We start from the raw sequence: 17,807 nt of genomic DNA on the forward strand, positions 1-17,807 counted from the left end.
CCCAGCTAGCAGCTGCAGTTTCAGGAGAGACAAACGGACTGGCCTGCAATCTGCGCAGAGCCCACTGATACTAATGAGGACCTAGGAACCAAGCAAAATCAGTAAAAATGGCCTCACCACTAGAGGTTAGGTTGAATTTAACAAGCTAATTGCAAGCATTAGGCTAATTAAAAGTGAATTGGCACCTGCAATTATAGACTCAAGTTCTCAGGTAATGAAGAGCCAGACTGAGCGGACATGGTAATGTCAGTTAGGGAGGGGCCTCGCCTTCCCTGTGGAAGAGGGGTGGTCCCAGGCCCTGCAGGGAGGACGTCTCAGCATCCACCCATATTTGCCAGGTCAGTGTTGACTTGCCCATCCCTGAATCCTGTGTTCACACAAGAAGGACCAAGCCTTCTCAGAGATTAAGTGACCTGGAAGGATCTGATGTCACCCTGGATACCGTCTGCCTTGCAGCGTGTGAGGGGCTGGGCAGCTGGAACAGGGACTCCAGCGGACTGTCCTGCTAGCCAGAAGACACTAGCAGAGGCGATTTCTCTTGTCCCAGCGCCTGCCAGAAGGAGTCACAGGGGCGTGATATTCCCGGGGTGGCCGTGGGGGTGGGGGCGGCTGGCTCCCTGAGCTCTGTGCTGGGGAGACCGAGCCTGGGGGAGGCAGCAGCAGAGCCTGAGGGGGCGGGCGGTGTCTCCCGAGGCGTCTGCTCCCAAATGCCGGGGGGACTCGGGGGGAGGGAAAGCATGACACTGGCTTCTGTGTTTCTCATGCCAATCAACACTAGTAAGATAATAAAAGCCCAGTTGCTTTCTCTGCTTAGCATGATGCTGTGTGCTTTACATATGTGACCTCATTTATCGTCACAAGAACGTCTGAGAGATAAGGAACATTACTATCCTCAGTTTACAGATGGAGAACTGAGGTACAGAGAGATAAGTCACGGTCAAGCTCGTGTCCCTGGTAAGCGGCAGAACCCAGAGTCGGCCTCAGTGCGGCCCCGTAACTGCAATCTCGACGACTGCACTAAGTTATCTTTTAAGAAAACCCAAAGGCGTGAACAAACAAATGATAACAGGTGATCCTTCACCCTTTAAACGTTTAGAATTTTAAATTTTAAAACTCGCTAATAGGCAAACGTTCATCCATCTCAAGAAACAATGCATCGAAACAGTGGAAAAAGCTAGAATAGTCAAGGCTGATGCTCAGGCCACAAAATACGTTCTTATACACAGCTGCTGGGAATGGAAGTTAGTGCTTTCTAACAGTGAATTGGCAAAATATGTCAAGCTACTTTAAAACATAGGAATTCCACTTCTAGAAATGTAACCTAAGGAAAAAAGTCACGGATACGTGTAAAGAGTCAGGTAGTTAATATGTTCACTGTAGCATTATTTATAAAAGTGAAAAGCTGGAAACACATAGTTTACCATAGGGGCCAGTTAAACAAACAAATAAATGGAATAGATCTATAATGAAATACCCGTCACTAAAATTGACATTGTAAAAGAATACTTAATGACATGGAGAAATGCTTTTTATTTAAGTGACAAAAATATATACTTGGTCAATGTTTCACAGTATATTTGTGTATTTTGGTAATAAACATAGTCATATATCTGTGCATGAATTCACAAATATATATATATGCCCAAATATTCAATAGTAATTTTTTTAATGTATAGCCTCTATCACATTAATTCTATGTCTTAGCATTCATCCTAAGAAAATAATCCAAAATACAGAAAAAAAAAAGTTACTATTCTGTGAGTATAAAACTAATACATAGTCATTAAGAATGTAGGGTAACCCATAAAGAAAAGATTAAAATTAAGTGTAATTCTCTCAGAGATGCAGTATATAATTTGAATATTTTGGCATATATATATATTTGTGAAAATAAGGGTAACCACCTAAGTGTCCAACACAAATACGATTACATAAACTACATCATGTCCAAAGGCTATTATGCAGTATTTTAATATGAAGAAAACCATCTTTATCACTCTTGGAAAGAGAGCTGATTTGTTCTGTGCTGCTTCGAAGAACCAAAACCAAAGGGTGGAACTTAGAAGTGGGCAGGCTTTGATTCAGGACAGAAGAATGTTCTGACCATGGAGCAGGCTGCCTGGAGAGGCAATGAGTCCCTGTCACTGGGACTATCCAGGCGAGGGTAGGACCCAGCTGCGCCCCTCAAGGAGGCCGCAGAGGGTTCGTCTGCGCTTGGAAGGCATCTGGAGCCGTGGGTGCAGGGCAGGAGCCCACCTGGCCCGAGACTGCCAAGAGGAGGGTCCCACTCAGCCTGCCCTCAGCACGCTTCCTCTCCGCTCACCATTTATTCTGAATGTTTCCCAAACGTGTTCTTTCCTCTCTGAATACGTGCGGGTTTTTTTAACTGTTGGAGACTGGCCTCCCAGTCGTCTTACTGATGGGTGATGTCCATGCTGCCTCCTCCCCTAGCAGGACTCTCTGCTGCAGCTGAGCTGCCTCTCAGCAAGCTCTCCCCCCACTGCAAGCCTCCCCCTCCTGAGGCCCCTTTGGGGGTCCAGGCTCAGTGCAGCGGCCTCAGGGGACCCACGGCAGGCCCGGAAGGAAGATGCAGGCCCCGGGCTCAGGCTGTCAGGCGAGGTGTCAGCCCGTCCACGGGACTGCCTGCTCACTGACTTCCTCGGTAATTAAGTCATTTACACCACGCAGGAAGAACCCAACTGAATAATCCAGGCAGACACGTTAAAAGTAATTATCTGTGTAATGCGTCCTGCACCAACACCTTCCTGTGAAGAAGGAAAAGAAGCAGAACCCAGGGAAAAAAAGGCCCCCATTGTCTCGAGCCTGTGCAGCGCCCCCAGGATTAATTACACAGCCGCGCTAACACGTTTAGCACCTCGCCTCTGATTGGAAAGCGAAGGACTCTTAATAATTCATATCTGCAGCCCAGCACTCTGCGCCCTGCTGAGGACACAGGGAGCCCTTGTTTTCTGCCAGGCAAGCCCCCGGGGCAGTGCCAGGCTCACCCCCCGGCCGCCCCACCTGGCGATGGCTCCGGTCCCCCACCACGGTCTGCTCCGCCAGGGAGGCAGTGCCAGTGGGCAGAGGGGCGGGCCTCCACGGTGGGAGCCCACGGGAGCCCCCAGCTCCCAGGTCCCCCCAGGGAGACCTGGAATCCAGATCTGGGAGAGTCATAGGCAGGTGCCTGCCATGCACCCAAGGCTGTCTGGACAGCAGGCTCAGGCAGAGCCGTTCCACCAGGGTTCCCAGCCCTACATGCAGGAGACCCTCAGGGGAGCCAGACTGAGGGTAAAGGCCCTACAGGGACTGGGGAGGAACAGCCAGGCTCTGAAGGCCGGGACCCCCTCTGACTCTGCACCCATCCTGCTCCCACCACCTTTCCCCCAGCTCAGCGCTGACCCGGCCCTGCACCCCGGGGCTGGCTCCCTCCTGGCTCTCCCACCTCTGGCCTTCCGAGGCTCTAGGCTGCAGCCCCCGCTCCTCCCCCTGCGCCTGCGGTTAAAGGAGAATCTCCCAGAGCCTCTCCTCCTCTCCCGTCCAACTCTCCCCTGGGCCCCTGCTCATCACCCTACTCTGCCATTTCACCAACCTGTGCCCAGAACCCCACACAATACGCCCGAGGCTCTGGGGGCTGCAGCCTGGCCCCCTCCATGACAAACCCATCCCCCGATGCCCATGCAGAAGGCTCCAGCTCTCTCAGGGGCTCCCCACGGAATCTGAGAACCCGAGGTCAGATGCCCCCGAGGAATTCAAGAGCTCAGCAGCTGTAAGCCCCAACCTCTAACCCATAAAATATACACCCAACCCCCCCACACTGAGGGAGATGGGTCCGTGGGGCTGACCTGAGCCTGAACCCCCAAACCCCTCCTCTCCTTCCTGCTGGTCTTGAAGCCACTCCTCTGGCAGGATTAGAGGCAGGGTGGGGCTGGCCTCTCTGCTCAAGCCAGACTGGGGCCCCGGTTGGACCCCAGGAAGCTGGCATCCCCAAGGCTGGCCTCACGCAGGCGATCTGGTTCAAATGTAATAAATTCAGACAACATGAGCCTTCACCGGGGATTCTGGAGGTGGCGGTGGGGGCACAGACAGGGATAAAATTAGCATTCTCAGCATCCACGATCCTGAAGCATCGCTGCCAAGAATGAGGGATGGGGAAGGCGGTGGCACCGCAGTGCCAGCAGCCCAGACTCACACGGTGGGCAGGCGGCTGCCAGCCCCGACCAGAGCCCAAGCTCTCCCCTCCCCGCTCGCCCACATGATGCATCAAAACAGACTCACCGGCTGCTGAGGTGCGAGCCCCACGCTGAAAAGCTATATCTCTCCGAGCCCCCAGGCAGCCCTCCCCCCAGCTCGGGCCAGCTGGGGTCCTCCTCCCTGCCCCCAGGGCCCCCTTCCAAGGCGCAGGGCTCGGGTCTGGTCTGGTCTAATCAGTCACCTCTCCAGCTGACAGGTCCCTGGCGCGGGGAGAGGATGCTGCTGCGGGGACTGCGGGATCCAGCATCTTTCCCAGGCAGAAGCAGCTGGGCATGCTCCATCGGCTCCCGGGGGATTTCAGGGCCACGTGATGCTCCCTCCCCAAGCTGTCACTTAGGATCAGGAGTAAATAGTCCCTGGAAAGGTTTAACTCCATCCACCCCAGTGACGAGCTGTTAAGCACCCGTGCTGCCCGCTTGGGTGAGAACAGAGCTCCTCAGCACAGGCTTCCTGGCCATCCACTGCAGGGCCGAGGCTGCCCCCCAAAGGGCAACGGGGCCGCCATCCATGCAAGCTGCATTCCGCGCTCCTCCCACCAGAGTGCAGGGAGCCAGAGCTGGCCAGGGTCTGGCATCGAGGGTCTCCCCAGGCCTGCCTGTGGTTGCCTGTGTCTCCACGGCTGTCCACCCGAGAGCCGAGCATGCCTCCGGGTGTCGGGAGGCTGTGGCGAGAGCCCTAACGCCTTCCCTTCCCCCGAGTCCACCCAGTGAATTTAAAGAAATCATGTTTGGAGCAGATTGGAGTCCATTACAAGATGCCAGGACCTTCTAGGTCCCCCAGCCCAGCTGGTCTCCAATGACCTTGGGCAAGGATGCTAGCTGAGCTGGGGGTACCTGTGTTTTGCATTATTGAGGGTCAGAGGCAGAAAGGAAGGCTTCAGTCAATAGGATTTCAGCCCTGTTTCTGCTGCAGAAAAGCCGATATCGTTCAGAGTTCTCTCTCTCTCCCTACCCCAAACAGCCTCAGTTTCCCCCTCTTCGCCTTTCTGTGGATGCTGGGAAAAGATTTCTGTAACAGTAACCACGTGCAGGAGAGACGCTGAGTTTCCTAGTCATGATCGGGAAGACGGAAAGAAAATGGAGTATTCCCACCTGAACTTCCAGGCAGGCTAACCGGATCCTAGTCCCCTCTGCCTCTGAGACCCAGAAGTCGGAGACCCCAGATGAGTTCCTGGGGTCACTTCTGGGTAAAGAAATATTGCAATAAGCAAGGACTAGAAAAGGGCACTTCCCAGGGGGCGCTAGAGGTAAAGAACCCACATGCCAACGCAAGAGATGCAAGAGACACAGGTTCAAGCCCTGGGTTAGGAAGTTCCCCTGCAGAAGGGAATGGCAGCCCACCCCAGTATTCCTGCCTGGAGAATCCCATGGACAGAGGAGCCTGGCGGGCTACAGCGCACAGGGCTGCAAAGAGGCGGGCGCGACTGGAGCGACTGGGGATGGCACAAAGGGCAGCTGCCAGCATCCACCCACATGATTATTACATCTCTTCCAAATGTTTATTTGAATCACCTTAATTTTTTAAATTTAAGCCTCTCTTCACTTAAATACAATGATTTCCCTTCTCCATGGGTCTCTCTTAATGTGATACAAGCATCACTTTTACAACTGAAGCCTTTATCGTTGAAAAGGATTTACTAGGAAAAGTGCAAACGCACAGACTTCCTCCCAGAGTCCAGGAGGAGCAACAGGCGGGGAGTGTTATGGGGATCTGATCCACAGCCCACTCCCACATCCCCAGAGGAAGCCGCTGGAAAGACCGTCCTTCCCACCCCAGGGCAGACCAGGCTGGAGCCGGGGATCCCGGGTCTGAGTAGCATGGACCTGCCTGCAGCTGTGGTGGAGAAGGGGGTCCTGAGGTCACCCCTCATCCCGCCAAAGGCTGAAACGCTGAGTTCACTGGCCGTCGGGGAGCCACTCGGCAGAAGGGGCAGAGAAATCCTGGACGCAGGCCCCGGGCAGGCAGTGCCGATTCGGCCCAGCCCACCTGTCCCTGCTCTGCAGGACTTGGCGAGACCGCCCAGGACAGGCTGGGGGAGAACCCGCCCCAGGCAGCCCAAGACGCGGGGCTCTAGGGGGCCTCGCACCTCGAGGAGCCAGCGGAGCAAAGTAAGGCTGGAACCGGAGATTACAGCATCCCGAGGGGACAGCTAGAGTGGGAAAGGGAGCAAGGACCCCAGCCTCCATTCCACGAGCTCCTCAGACGACTGGAAAGGGCAGGAGGCAGACGGGCCTGCTGAGAGCTTTCTCTCTGGCAGACGGAGGGCGAGGGCGGCAGCCAAGTCCCTCGATCCTCTGAGAGGCCCGAGCTAGAGCCTCGGTGCTTCCGGGGACCTGGGGGGCTGTGGGCTGGAGACGCACGCGAGGTTGGCTGCCGGAGCACCACCTGCGCTTCAGGGCGCAAGGGGCGAGGGGTCTCCAAGGCCCAACAAGGACTGGTGAGGCAGGGCCGGAAAATGGTCCACCTGCGCCAAGTCTGAAGTCCCTCTCTGTTTACGCAGCAGAGCGGGAGCAAGACTCATCTGAAAGGCCTAGGTTGGGAGGGAGTGAGGAGGTGGTTTTAAGGGAGGATATTCCAAAGAACGTGCCTCTGTGACTCCATCCATCCTCCACTTTGGAATCCACGTCCCCCAGCGCTTAGAAGAAAAAGTCCAAAACTCTCAGTCAGGGATTCAGTCTCTGAACACTCGCATGCTCCTGGCCTTTCGAGGGCCTACCTCCCCCACCACACAATACCGGGGACCACTAAACTGGGCGATGCATTGCCCCTCAAATGTGTCTGCCCCTTCCCCATCCAGCCACGCCTGGACGGTGTCTCCTGCGAAAGGTAATAAGCGGGGAGCGGATAATGGAGCCCGGGTGATAAACTCTCCTTTAGGACCTGAGACTGAACCCTGGCTCTGTTCCCTACCAGAAGAGGGACTCTGAACGAGTGACCTGGCTGCTGAGCCTCAGTCTTCCTCGTCTGTAAATGGGGCTTGTCTGCTCCGAGTGCCACACCACGCCTCACTTCTCTCCTCGTCTGTCTCATGCTTTACTGTTCCAAGGTGTGACTCGCCTTTCGGAGGACAGAGCTAGGCAGGTGACGAACGCGCAGATTCGCTGCCCTGGGACTTCTCTCCTTTGCCCTGCGAGGCTCCATCATACTTCCTGGGACACCACCTCCTCTGGGGTCCCCCAGGTTGGGCTCTCTACTGATGATTCCTGTGAACCAGCCCTGGGCTTCTGGGTGCCTGCCCCCACCCCACCCCTGCAGCCCCTGGCACGGCACTGAGCCCACCCTGACAGAACCAGAGGCACAGGTGCAGAGAGCCCGTCCTGGCCCCATCTTGGAGGAAGCATCCAGGCCGGAACAAGGACGTGACAGCAGCTGGGTGGGGCTCCCTGAGGGGCAGAGGTGCCCGTGCAAGCTGGCACAGTCACAGGGCAGCGTCCTGGTGGGGGGGGCGGGGGCAGCAGGGCCCAGGCTGGGAGCGAGGGTAACGGGGGCGTGCCTCCACAGAAAGGACCTCTGTCCTACCGCCCTCTTAGCCAGCTGAAGAGAGACGCACTCTTGGAGACTGAACTAACAAGCTCCACAGACAGCTGCCTTAGCAGGAAGGAGTCACAGGTCAGGGAAAATCAGGGATGAGTGTTACCCGGCCAGATCTCCAAGCATCAGAGGACTCCACCAGGCCCACAGTGGTTGAGGGGTGGCAGAGGACAGTCAGGATGCCCCTGTCAGCTCAGGGAGGACCCACCCTCTGCAGGGAGCCAGCCCTTTCAAGGCCTCAGTGGGCCGGTCATGCGTGCTTTGGTGCCCTCCAGTGGGTTTATGTGTACATGAGCACAGGCTTGCAATGGGTTTTACCCACATTTTAACCCTGTGCTTTTTCTCTTCTCCCTGCATATCCTTTCTGTTCAATGACACTTTAAAACTGCACACACGCTTGAGCAATGCCATCAGTTGTGTAATACCAAAGAATGACCTCCCAAGCACCATGAAGGGAAGGATCTATTGAACACAATTATCAGATTTATCTGATGCTGGCCAAATATCAGTATTTGCTCATTGAAATTTGACTCAACCACACTAAAAGGAGAAGAAAAAATTGAAGCCCAGATTCCAAAGTTATATGGATAGCTGACCTTTATTATTACCTGTTGGAAAGGCAGAGGAACCAGAGATCAAATTGCCAACATCCGCTGAATGATTGAAAAAGCAAGAGAGTTCCAGAAAAACATCTATTTCTGCTTTATTGACTATGCCAAAGCCTTTGGCTGTGTGGATCACAATAAACTGAGGAAAATTCTGAGAGAGATGGGAATACCAGACCACCTGACCTGCCTCTTGAGAAACCTGTATGCAGGTCAGGAAGCAACAGTTAGAACTGGACATGGAACAACAGACTGGTTCCAAATAGGAAAAGGAGTACGTCAAGGCTGTATATTGTCACCCTGCTTATTTAACTTCTATGCAGAGTACATCATGTGAAACGCTGGGCAGGAAGAAGCACAAGCTGTAATCAAGATTGCCGGGAGAAATATCAATAACCTCAGATATGCAGATGACACCACCCTGATGGCAGAAAGTGAAGAGGAGTTAAAGATCCTCTTGATGAAAGTGAAAGAGGAGAGTGAAAAGGCTGGCTGAAAGCTTAACATTCAGAAAACTAAGATCATGAAATCTGGTCCCATCACTTCATGGGAAATAGATGGGGTAACAGTGGAAACAGTGTCAGACTTTATTTTGGGGGGCTCCAAAATCACTGCAGATGGTGACTGCAGCCATGAAATTAAAAGACGCTTACTCCTTGGAAGGAAAGTTATGACCAACCTAGATAGCATATTCAAGAGCAAAGACATTATTTTGTCAACAAAAGTCCATCTAGTCAAGGCTATAGTTTTTCCACTGGTCACGTATGGATGTGAGAGTTGGACTGTGAAGAAAGCTGAGCACTGAAGAATTGATGCTTTTGAACCATGGTGTTGGAGAAGACTCTTGAGAGTCCCTTGGACTGCAAGGAGATCCAACCAGTCCATCCTCAAGGAGATCAGTCCTGGGTGTTCATTGGAAGGACTGATGTTGAAGCTGAAACTCCAGTACTTTGTCCACCTCATGCGAAGAGTTGACTCATTGGAAAAGACCCTGATGCTGGGAGGGATTGGGGGCAGGAGGAGAAGGGGACGACAGAGGATGAGATGGCTGGATGGCATCACTGACTCAGTGGACATGAGTTTGAGTAAACTCCGGGAGTTGGTGATGGACAAGGAGGCCTGGTGTGCTGCGATTCACGGGGTCGCAAAGAGTTGGACACGACTGAGCAACTGAACTGAACTGATTCATGTCTGGGGCCCTCAGTCTCTAACTCACCCACCAACCCAATGTCATAAGCCTTTGTAGGGAATTGATTATGCAGGGGACTGTGTGAAAATAAGAAGAGCAGGCCAGAGTCATTCACTCAGTCACTCACTCATTCAGTCTGGGCTTATTGATGCCTCCCTTGTCCAGGAGAGGCACAGAGGATGCTGGAGACAGCTGCGGCATGATGCTAAGAGGCCAGACTCTGAAATCAGGCAGACGTGGGGCTGAATCCCGGCTTTGCTTTCTACAAGCCTCAGGCATTGAACAAGTCATTTACTAAGCTCTGGTTTGCCTTTCTCTTACTTTCACAAACAGTTAGAAATGGCAGAACCTCCCTCATAAAGCTGCTGGGGGACTGAATGAGCTGTAAGTGTAGTACAGCACTCAGCTCTCAGAGTGGCCGCAGCCGTTCCTGGTGTTCCGAGTGGCCACCAAGTCTGGGAACGACACAGATGCATAACAGATGGGTAGTTGACGTTTCATCACAAAACGTGGTGAAATGACACTGCCTCTGTCTCCAGACTTCACGGCCACATCATGCTACCTCTGCCCTTGGTGAGCTTTCAGTCCAGATCAGTAGTTCTCCAAGTGTGGTCCCCGGAGCAGCAGCATAACCTGGGAGCCTGTTAGAAATGCAGACTCTGAATGAGAAACGCTCCGGCTGGGCCAAGCAGTCTGTTCCGACACGCGCTGCAGGTGGCTCCATTGCACACTCGAGTTTGTGAACCAGTGATCTACAGGAAACGGCACCCGTACAATTACAACACAGGTGTGCGCTCCTGAAGACGTGACACCGCGAGCAGAGTCTTGAAGGAAAAGTATTTACAGGTGAACGCAAGCCACGTTAGAGGAGGGATTACACTCAGAAAGGTTGGGGGCGTGGAAGGGAGGTGCGCCTCGAGGGAAACACAAGAGATAGTCTGGCAAAATGGGGTGTGGGAGAGGCTGCAAAAGGGGGCAGGAGCCAGATTACAAAGCCCTTTCAAGTGCCTGAGTAAGGAATTTCGATTGTATCCTATAACTGATGGGAGGCAGGAAAGGTTTCTAATGGAGAGTGACATGACCCAGTTCGCACTGTAGAGCAAAGTACTCTGGCAGCAGGATGGCTTGGAGGCAGGAAGATGAACTGGAAGCTGCTAGAATGATTCCAGGTAAGAGTGAGAGCCCAGGTGGGCACAAGCCTGGGTGGCGGCCACAGGGATGCTGAGAAGCGGTGGTGCTGAGGGATCTTTAAGAGGAAATTGACAGGACCTCTGGAGGAGGGGCCCGAGGGTTCTGCGCTGGTGGCACTTCCAACAGAGACGCAACATGCTGGTGGTGGGAAGGCCAAGAGCTCAGGACTGAACACGCTGAAGGAGGCTCTCAGGAGACGCTCTGCGCTGGTGGCCAGAGCAGGAGTTAATCATGCCTCTTTCTCCCAACATGTTTCATTCATTTCACCAAAGACCGGGTTCCTATCAAGTGCCAGAAAGGATCCAGGACAGAGTGGAACACAAAATAGCCAAAATCTGCTCTCGGGGCTGATACGGCAGTGGGGGACACCAGCAAGAAAACAGCGGAACAAACACGTAAACAAGAAGCTTTCCAGTAGTGCAGGTAAAGAAAAGTAAGGGGTGGGGGGGCGGCTAAGGAGGAACAGGAGGGAGCTTCAGACAAGGCCACCAGGAAAGCCCTGCTGAGAAGATGTCACTTGAGCCAAATGTTGAGTAGAAACCAGATGTACAAAAAGAGGAGGAAAGTGTGCCCAGGCAGAGTGAACAGCAAGTGCAAGGATCCTGAGGCAGAAAGTAGTTTGGCCTGATGGAGGGAAAACGAGAATCAGTGCAGCTGCCCAGCTGCGGAAGCTGAGGGCCGGGAGGGGCCGGCCTGGACCGCGGAAAGGGGGGCGCTTTCAAAGGCCGACGAGGTAATACACGCAGAAGTGCCGGGCTCCCCTGGCGTCCAGGGGTTACCACTTTGCACGTTCAGTGCAGGGGGCATGAGTTCCATTCCTGGTCAGGGGACGAACAGCCCGCGTGAACTAAGAGCCCGCAGTCAAAACCAGTTTTTAATACACGTGAAAGTGTTTCGTAAATGACCTCAAGAGCCAGGTGTGCATAAGGGAATGCTGAGGTGCTGGCATCAAGGAGGAGAAAAAGGAGTAAATCTTAACTGAAGCAAGGAGTTCAATTTCAGGAAAAGCTCAGGCCATGAGAGCCATCATATCAGAACAACTTCTGAAACAGATCAGTTGTCCATTTTTTCCCTACTGCTTTTGTTTAAGAATGGCTACCCACTCCAATATTCTTGCCCGTCATCTCACGGACAGACGAGCCTGGAGGGGAATACGGTTAACAGGCAAACTGATGCAAGTGCTGGCTGGTCTTGAGGCGGGAGATGGAAATAGGACCTCTCACAGCACAGACAAGGAAGGTGAGAAAGTAGGGAGAGAGGAAAGGAGATGAGAAAAAGGCTCTCCTTGCAGGCTGGGCGGCGGCTCCCTCTGCTGGTGCCTGAGCCCCAGCTGTTTGCAGCCAGGCCCAGCCCCGCCGGCCCGAGCCCGCCAGCTTCAGCCTGAGAGTGAAGCCGGGAGCCAGGCCAGCGGGGAAGCAGAGGGACCCAGGTCAAGGCAGAGGGGGAGGCATCCAGCGGGGCAGACGCGGGCACCCTGGCCCCCAGGGCTGCCTGCTGCACCCAAGAACACAAGCCACCCAGCCGACAGAGGGCCCTGACCACCCCTGAGGGGACACAGAGTACCAGACACACGCCTGCCACCCCCAGGATGACAGAGGGCCCCCGTCTCCTTCCTCTAAGCCTTTGACCCAAGCGTCTAGAACAGTTTCTCTCACGCCACCCAGCCCCACCCCACCACCCCAGAGAACTTCCTGTGACTGACGCAAGCTCTCCTGGGCCAACACACATGCACGTGCACAGATACACACACACACACACGTACGCACGCACGCACACACCCTGGGCTTTATCTGCAGGGCTTCACACACACACCCTGGGCTTTATGTGCAGGGCTTCACACACACACCCTGAGCTTTATGTGCAGGGCTTCACACACACACCCTGGGCTTTATCTGCAGGGCTTCACACACACACCCTGGGCTTTATGTGCAGGGCTTCACACACACACCCTGGGCTTTATCTGCAGGGCTTCACACACACACCCTGAGCTTTATCTTTAACTTGGAACCCGTGACATCTCCTGGCCATTCACAGATCCCAGCAAGGCCTCCAGGAAGACCGTTTAACTGTCTCCCCGCCCAAGGAAGTATCAGGTACAAGGACAAAAGTAGAACAGCAAGACTGGAAAGAAACTCCATCTTACTCACTTGATGAAATACACAGCTCCTTCCTGGGTAGAATCCATCTCCCAACCTTTGGGCAAACCTGTGAGGAAGCAAAATCACAAAATCACCCTCTCTTCCACAAGCCCAATCTGCACTCAGGAGGGATGGAGACTCGGAGAACAGGGGCAATTCACAGATAAGCCAGCAGTGGTCAAACCAACAGTCTCACCCTTTTCTGTCCACTCTATCAGTCTGTGCTTCCAGCAAACAGCAAGAGAGTTGGCTGTGGAGGAGATGCCCCCCATTGTGAGCAGTGAAGCGACAAAATAGATCGCTGCTTTGCAGGCTTCCTTCCTTCATTCAACAAACACTTACTGCGCCTCTGTTCTGTGCCAGGCCCTGTGCCAGCCCCCAGGGATGTAGCAGTGAATGCCCAGGCGACCGCCCTGGAAGGTCCTCAGGATCAGCCCTGCTTATATCACAGGAGCAGAAGCTGGAGCCACTGCGAGTCACTGGCCCCAGATCTCATGGATAATTAGCACTTAAGACCAGGACTCAGGTCTCCAAGAGCTTCCCAGATGGTGCTGGTGATAAAGAACTCGCCTGCCGATGCAAGAGATGCAGGTTCAATCGCTGGGTCGGGAAGACCCCCTGGAGGAGAAACGGCAACCCACTCCAGCATTCTTGCCTGGGAAATCCCATGGGCGGAGGAGCTGGGCGGGTGGCAGGCTACAGTCTATGGGGTCGCAAGGAGCTGGACACAGCAGAAGCGACTTAGTACACATGCGCAAGTCTTCAAATCCCAGGCCACTGTCATTAGCTCTGCTTCTGAACAAGACACCACAGACCTGGGAAATCAGTCCCCGAAAAAATGAGGCTTTTTTTTTTTTTTTACAGCACCTCTGAAAACAATTTATCCATGGAAATGCTTGGAATGGAGAAGCACTGACTTGCAAAATGAAAGAGGACTGAGTAGCTCAGGAAGCTGACCTTGGCTGCAAGGCGTCCAGGCCGCCCTCCAGGCGGGCGCAGCCCCTGCTGCACAGCTCCGGAGGCTCCGCGCCTCCTGCTCCACAGGGCGCTCCGGGAGCCTCTGGCTCTGCCGCGCCCCCAAACAGCCACCCTGGCCGAGTCCTGCCTCTCAAAGAGGCCGCCACCAACTGCGGCAGAGGAGGACGAGCTTTCCGGGAGCCCAAGGGAATCCAGCATGAGGTGGAGGCAGGCCGGGCACCGCTGCCAGAGCCCTGTGGCTGACACGTTAGGGAACGGGTGCAGATTCTCTCAGCACTCAAACACCTGCCTGGGTGAGAGGTTTTATAAGCAGGCTACTCAGTGCTGGCCTGTGCCTCTCCTGCCCTGTTCCCTGCTGCCCTCAGACACAAGCTGCTGGACACTGGGGCCTGGGCTGGACAGAGTGCTGGCCTCAGCTACTCTTCACTCACTGCCGGGTATCAAGGCTCTGTATTTCCATGGCTGCTGCTGATGGAGATGCTGATGCTTCAGTGCAGCGGGGCAGCCCACCTCCCTCTCAGGACGTGGTCCACAGAAATCATGCCACCAGCCACTGCTTAGTGAGAGCCTCTCTCCTCTAAGGTACATGGTTTACCCCTACGAGCATATTCAGTCTGCAGAGCAACATTACACAACAGGCATCAGCCCGAGCATTTTTACAGATGAGGAAACTGAGGCCCAGAGAGCTCCATCGACTTGCCAAAGGTCACACAGGAAGCGTCTGGGCCAGGACAGGAGTCTGGTCGCCTATCTGCAAAGCTCACATTCTTTCCTCTGTGTTGCCCCATAAACGCTACTTGTTCCCCTCTGGCCCTGTGCGAGGATGCTCCCATTCAGAAGGGCGTGGGTTGGCAGCCTCCCCGTGTAGAAGGATCCCCATTGGGTCAGAATCATAAATAATCCTGCCACTGTGATGTGCCTGGGAAAGAGGCCAGCGTGGATTATGTCCCCTGCCTTTTCCAGCAACTTCCCTGCACACTGCCCTCTCTGCCCAGGCAACACCAAGAGTGCTTATATTCCTGTCCAGGCGGAGTGCCCACTAAGGCAGCTGCCCTTCCAGCAAGCTTCAGGGGCATCTTAACCCCTTCCCGACCTTGGACAACCAGTTGGCTGCAGCCAAAAACGACAGGATTGGCTCACAGACTTGTATTCATCCCTTAGCTTTACCTAGGGCCATGGTAAGATGAACGGACAGTGGCAACACCAACCCAGAAGAAGACAGCCGCAGCCTTGAGGTCCTGAGGCTTCGCTTCAAGTTGAAAATACAATGGCGACAAAAACAATAGCAGTCACCTCTGTTGATGTGACTCTCTTGCATAATCGGTGCTACAACCTTCTGAGGTTCATAATCCCATCCCCATTTTACAGACAAAGAAGCTACGTCCCAGAAGACCCAGCCACTCGCTCAAAGTCACACTAATAAAAACTCAAGCCAGGATTTGAGCTCAGGTCCCTCTGTCTCTAGGACCTGTGCATTTAACTCCGATGCTTCTTTGCTTGCTAGCTAAGTGGCCGTGAGCCAGGCCCTTTCCTCTGCTCTCCCATTTCCCTACTTTAAAATGAAGGAGTCAGACTCCATGACCCCTGAAGTCCTTTTTGGCTCTAGAACCAAAATGAGTCCAGTTCTAAAATGAAAAGAAAGCAGGCTCTGGGCAAGTCAGCACCTTGACCCACACATCCAGCAGTGCCCCTGTGCCTCAAGAATGCCCGGGACTCTGTGTGGCCGGGTGAACGGCTGGGAGGCCAGCGAGTGGCTGGGGGGATGGGGGGGGGTGGGGGGTGGGGGGCGGGGTGGGGTCCAACATTGTCGCTCCTGCCCCTCCGCTATGGTCCACGGTAGCATCCTGAAAAAGGTGGTGGGCTGTTCACTTGGAACACCCCAGGCCTTATGACTCTTGGTGTCTCCACCTCTTCAATTTAGAATGAAACCATCTTGGCTCGGATGGGGCCCATCTTTCCCACTAGCCTGGGAGGGCACTCTCAGGGTGGAGGGGGTTTTCCAACTGGGCAGAGGAATAAGAGGGATAAGCAAGCTCTTCGCCCTCAGAGGTCAGTCCCAGTCACTGAGCACAGGATTGGAAGCTTGAAAAGACCTCAAGGTGAGCATCAACCCTCCTGCCCTCATCTGCCCAGTGGTGGGTCAATGCTTAGCTGAGTCCATTCGAAGAGAAAGGAAAAATTCAGAAGCAAAGTGAGGGTAGCGGGTTCCCACAGCCACCGCAGGGCATCCCCTCCTCATGGCCTGCAAAGGCAGGGATGGACGAGCTCCTTACCTGGACAGGAAGAGTGTCCACTCTGGATGGGTGATGCCGTTCCAGGATGCACCCAGCAGGTTGACTTCTCCTCATCACTAGAGAAGACCAAAGCGAACATGTCAGAGGTCAAAGAGGCTCCCCTGAGCAGGACACCCATCACCACCGTCACATCAGTGCCGACCGTCCAGTCCCAGACACCGGGCTGCCTTTGCTCACGCACACACGCAGAGCATTTAGTGAGCAGACTCTGAGGGTGCAGAGGTGAGGAATCCCAGATCCCTGCCCTCAGAGGGTACACTGCTTTTGCATAACCCACCTTGGAGCCAGACGTGTAAAAAGATACCTGGAATATGATGTGATGGGAGCTACACTCCTGACTATGAGAGAGAGCACTGCAAGTCAGAGCGGGGAGCACTCCCTGCACGGGGTTAGGGGAGGGGAACAGCATGACGGCTTCACGAAAGAGGCGGCATTCGAGGTGACAAGTGAAGCCACACAGGAGGAGCACAGAAGGCTCTTCACCAGCAGCTTCTGATGGATAGGCGAGGAGGAGGCTGCGTGGATCGGCAGTCCTCGAGCGTCTGCAGTGCTGGACCCCGCCATCCACAATGTTCCCACACCTCGGGAACTTTGCAGATTACACATCCGAGGTTCCGCGAGGCTAAGCAACGCCCTCAAAGTCAGAATCAGTGAGTGATGGAGCCAGGATCCAGGCCTAGGTGTGCACCCTGGTTACCCAAGCTCTTTCGAGCACCTCACCCTCAGCAAGGCAGGCTCCCCGTGTGGATCCTCTGGTCTCTAGATGCCACGGCAGGTGAGTCCACCGACCTTTCTCAGCTCCCTGACAACCAAGGACACTGGTATTTCCTGAGCCCGAGGTATGCGCAGGACAGGACCCCCGGACCACCCTATCTCCCAGGCTTTAGGCTAGGGGTCTCAGAGCCCAGAATAGGACTCTACTCAGTAATGAATACCTTAATACATAATATAATGATATAATATAATGCAATGCACTAAGAAAGTGCCACTAAATTTCTACTAAAGATACAATAAACTACACATAGTTACAGTGTACAATGCAATGTTGTGACACGTGTGTACACCTGTGCAACCCCCCGAAATCGAGATGTGAGCCCCCACACCCTCTCTGCACCCCTTCGTAATTCCCGTCTCCCCCCATCCCCAGCAGCCACTGGTATGTTTCCTGTTACCATAGATTCACTGGCGCTTTCTAGAGTTCCCAGGGTGTCACACATGGAATCACACAAACAAGCCTTCTCTGTCTGCCTTCTCTCCTTCCTGTCTCTCTCCCGCGTGCTCGCCCACGTCAGCAGCTCATCCCACTGCGGGGCATGCAGGTGTGTCCCCCGCCCCCGTCCCCGCCGCTGCTGATGAACACCGGGGCTGTTTCCAGGTTGGGCCATTACAAATAAAGCTGCTTGGAACACTCGTGTCCAAGTCTTCACGTGGACTCCTTTCCCTCGACTCCACCACATTTCCTCTGAGTTTCTTTAACACCAGCTGCAGGAAGAGCCTAGGTGCCTGGGAAACCAAGTCACGGGACCTGGAGCCATGCGCACCACGGGAGATGGCCTGTGGCCTGGGCTCTGGTCCTGGGGCAGGGGGTGAGGGAGCAGAGCCAGGGTCACTCAGCCCTTCCCCTCCCCTG

General features: G+C 54.3%; 1 protein-coding gene across 9 annotated transcripts in view; it reads right to left on the bottom strand.

Moving 5' to 3' along the window:
- The window catches only part of PLEKHA6 (pleckstrin homology domain containing A6), a 142,932-nt gene that overhangs the window by 119,575 nt on the left and 5,550 nt on the right, over nucleotides 1-17,807 (bottom strand). For all 9 annotated transcript variants that reach the window (XM_069545197.1, XM_069545190.1, XM_069545198.1 and 6 more), the window contains exons 2-3: nucleotides 16,157-16,233; nucleotides 12,915-12,972 (exon numbers count right to left, since the gene is read on the bottom strand). In XM_069545197.1, coding sequence (XP_069401298.1) covers nucleotides 12,915-12,972; nucleotides 16,157-16,233 — 135 coding nt within the window. The remainder of the gene's footprint in view (nucleotides 1-12,914; nucleotides 12,973-16,156; nucleotides 16,234-17,807) is intronic.

This window comes from Ovis canadensis, chromosome 12, assembly GCF_042477335.2.
Source record: "Ovis canadensis isolate MfBH-ARS-UI-01 breed Bighorn chromosome 12, ARS-UI_OviCan_v2, whole genome shotgun sequence".
In the NCBI taxonomy this organism is placed as follows: Eukaryota; Metazoa; Chordata; class Mammalia; order Artiodactyla; family Bovidae; genus Ovis; species Ovis canadensis.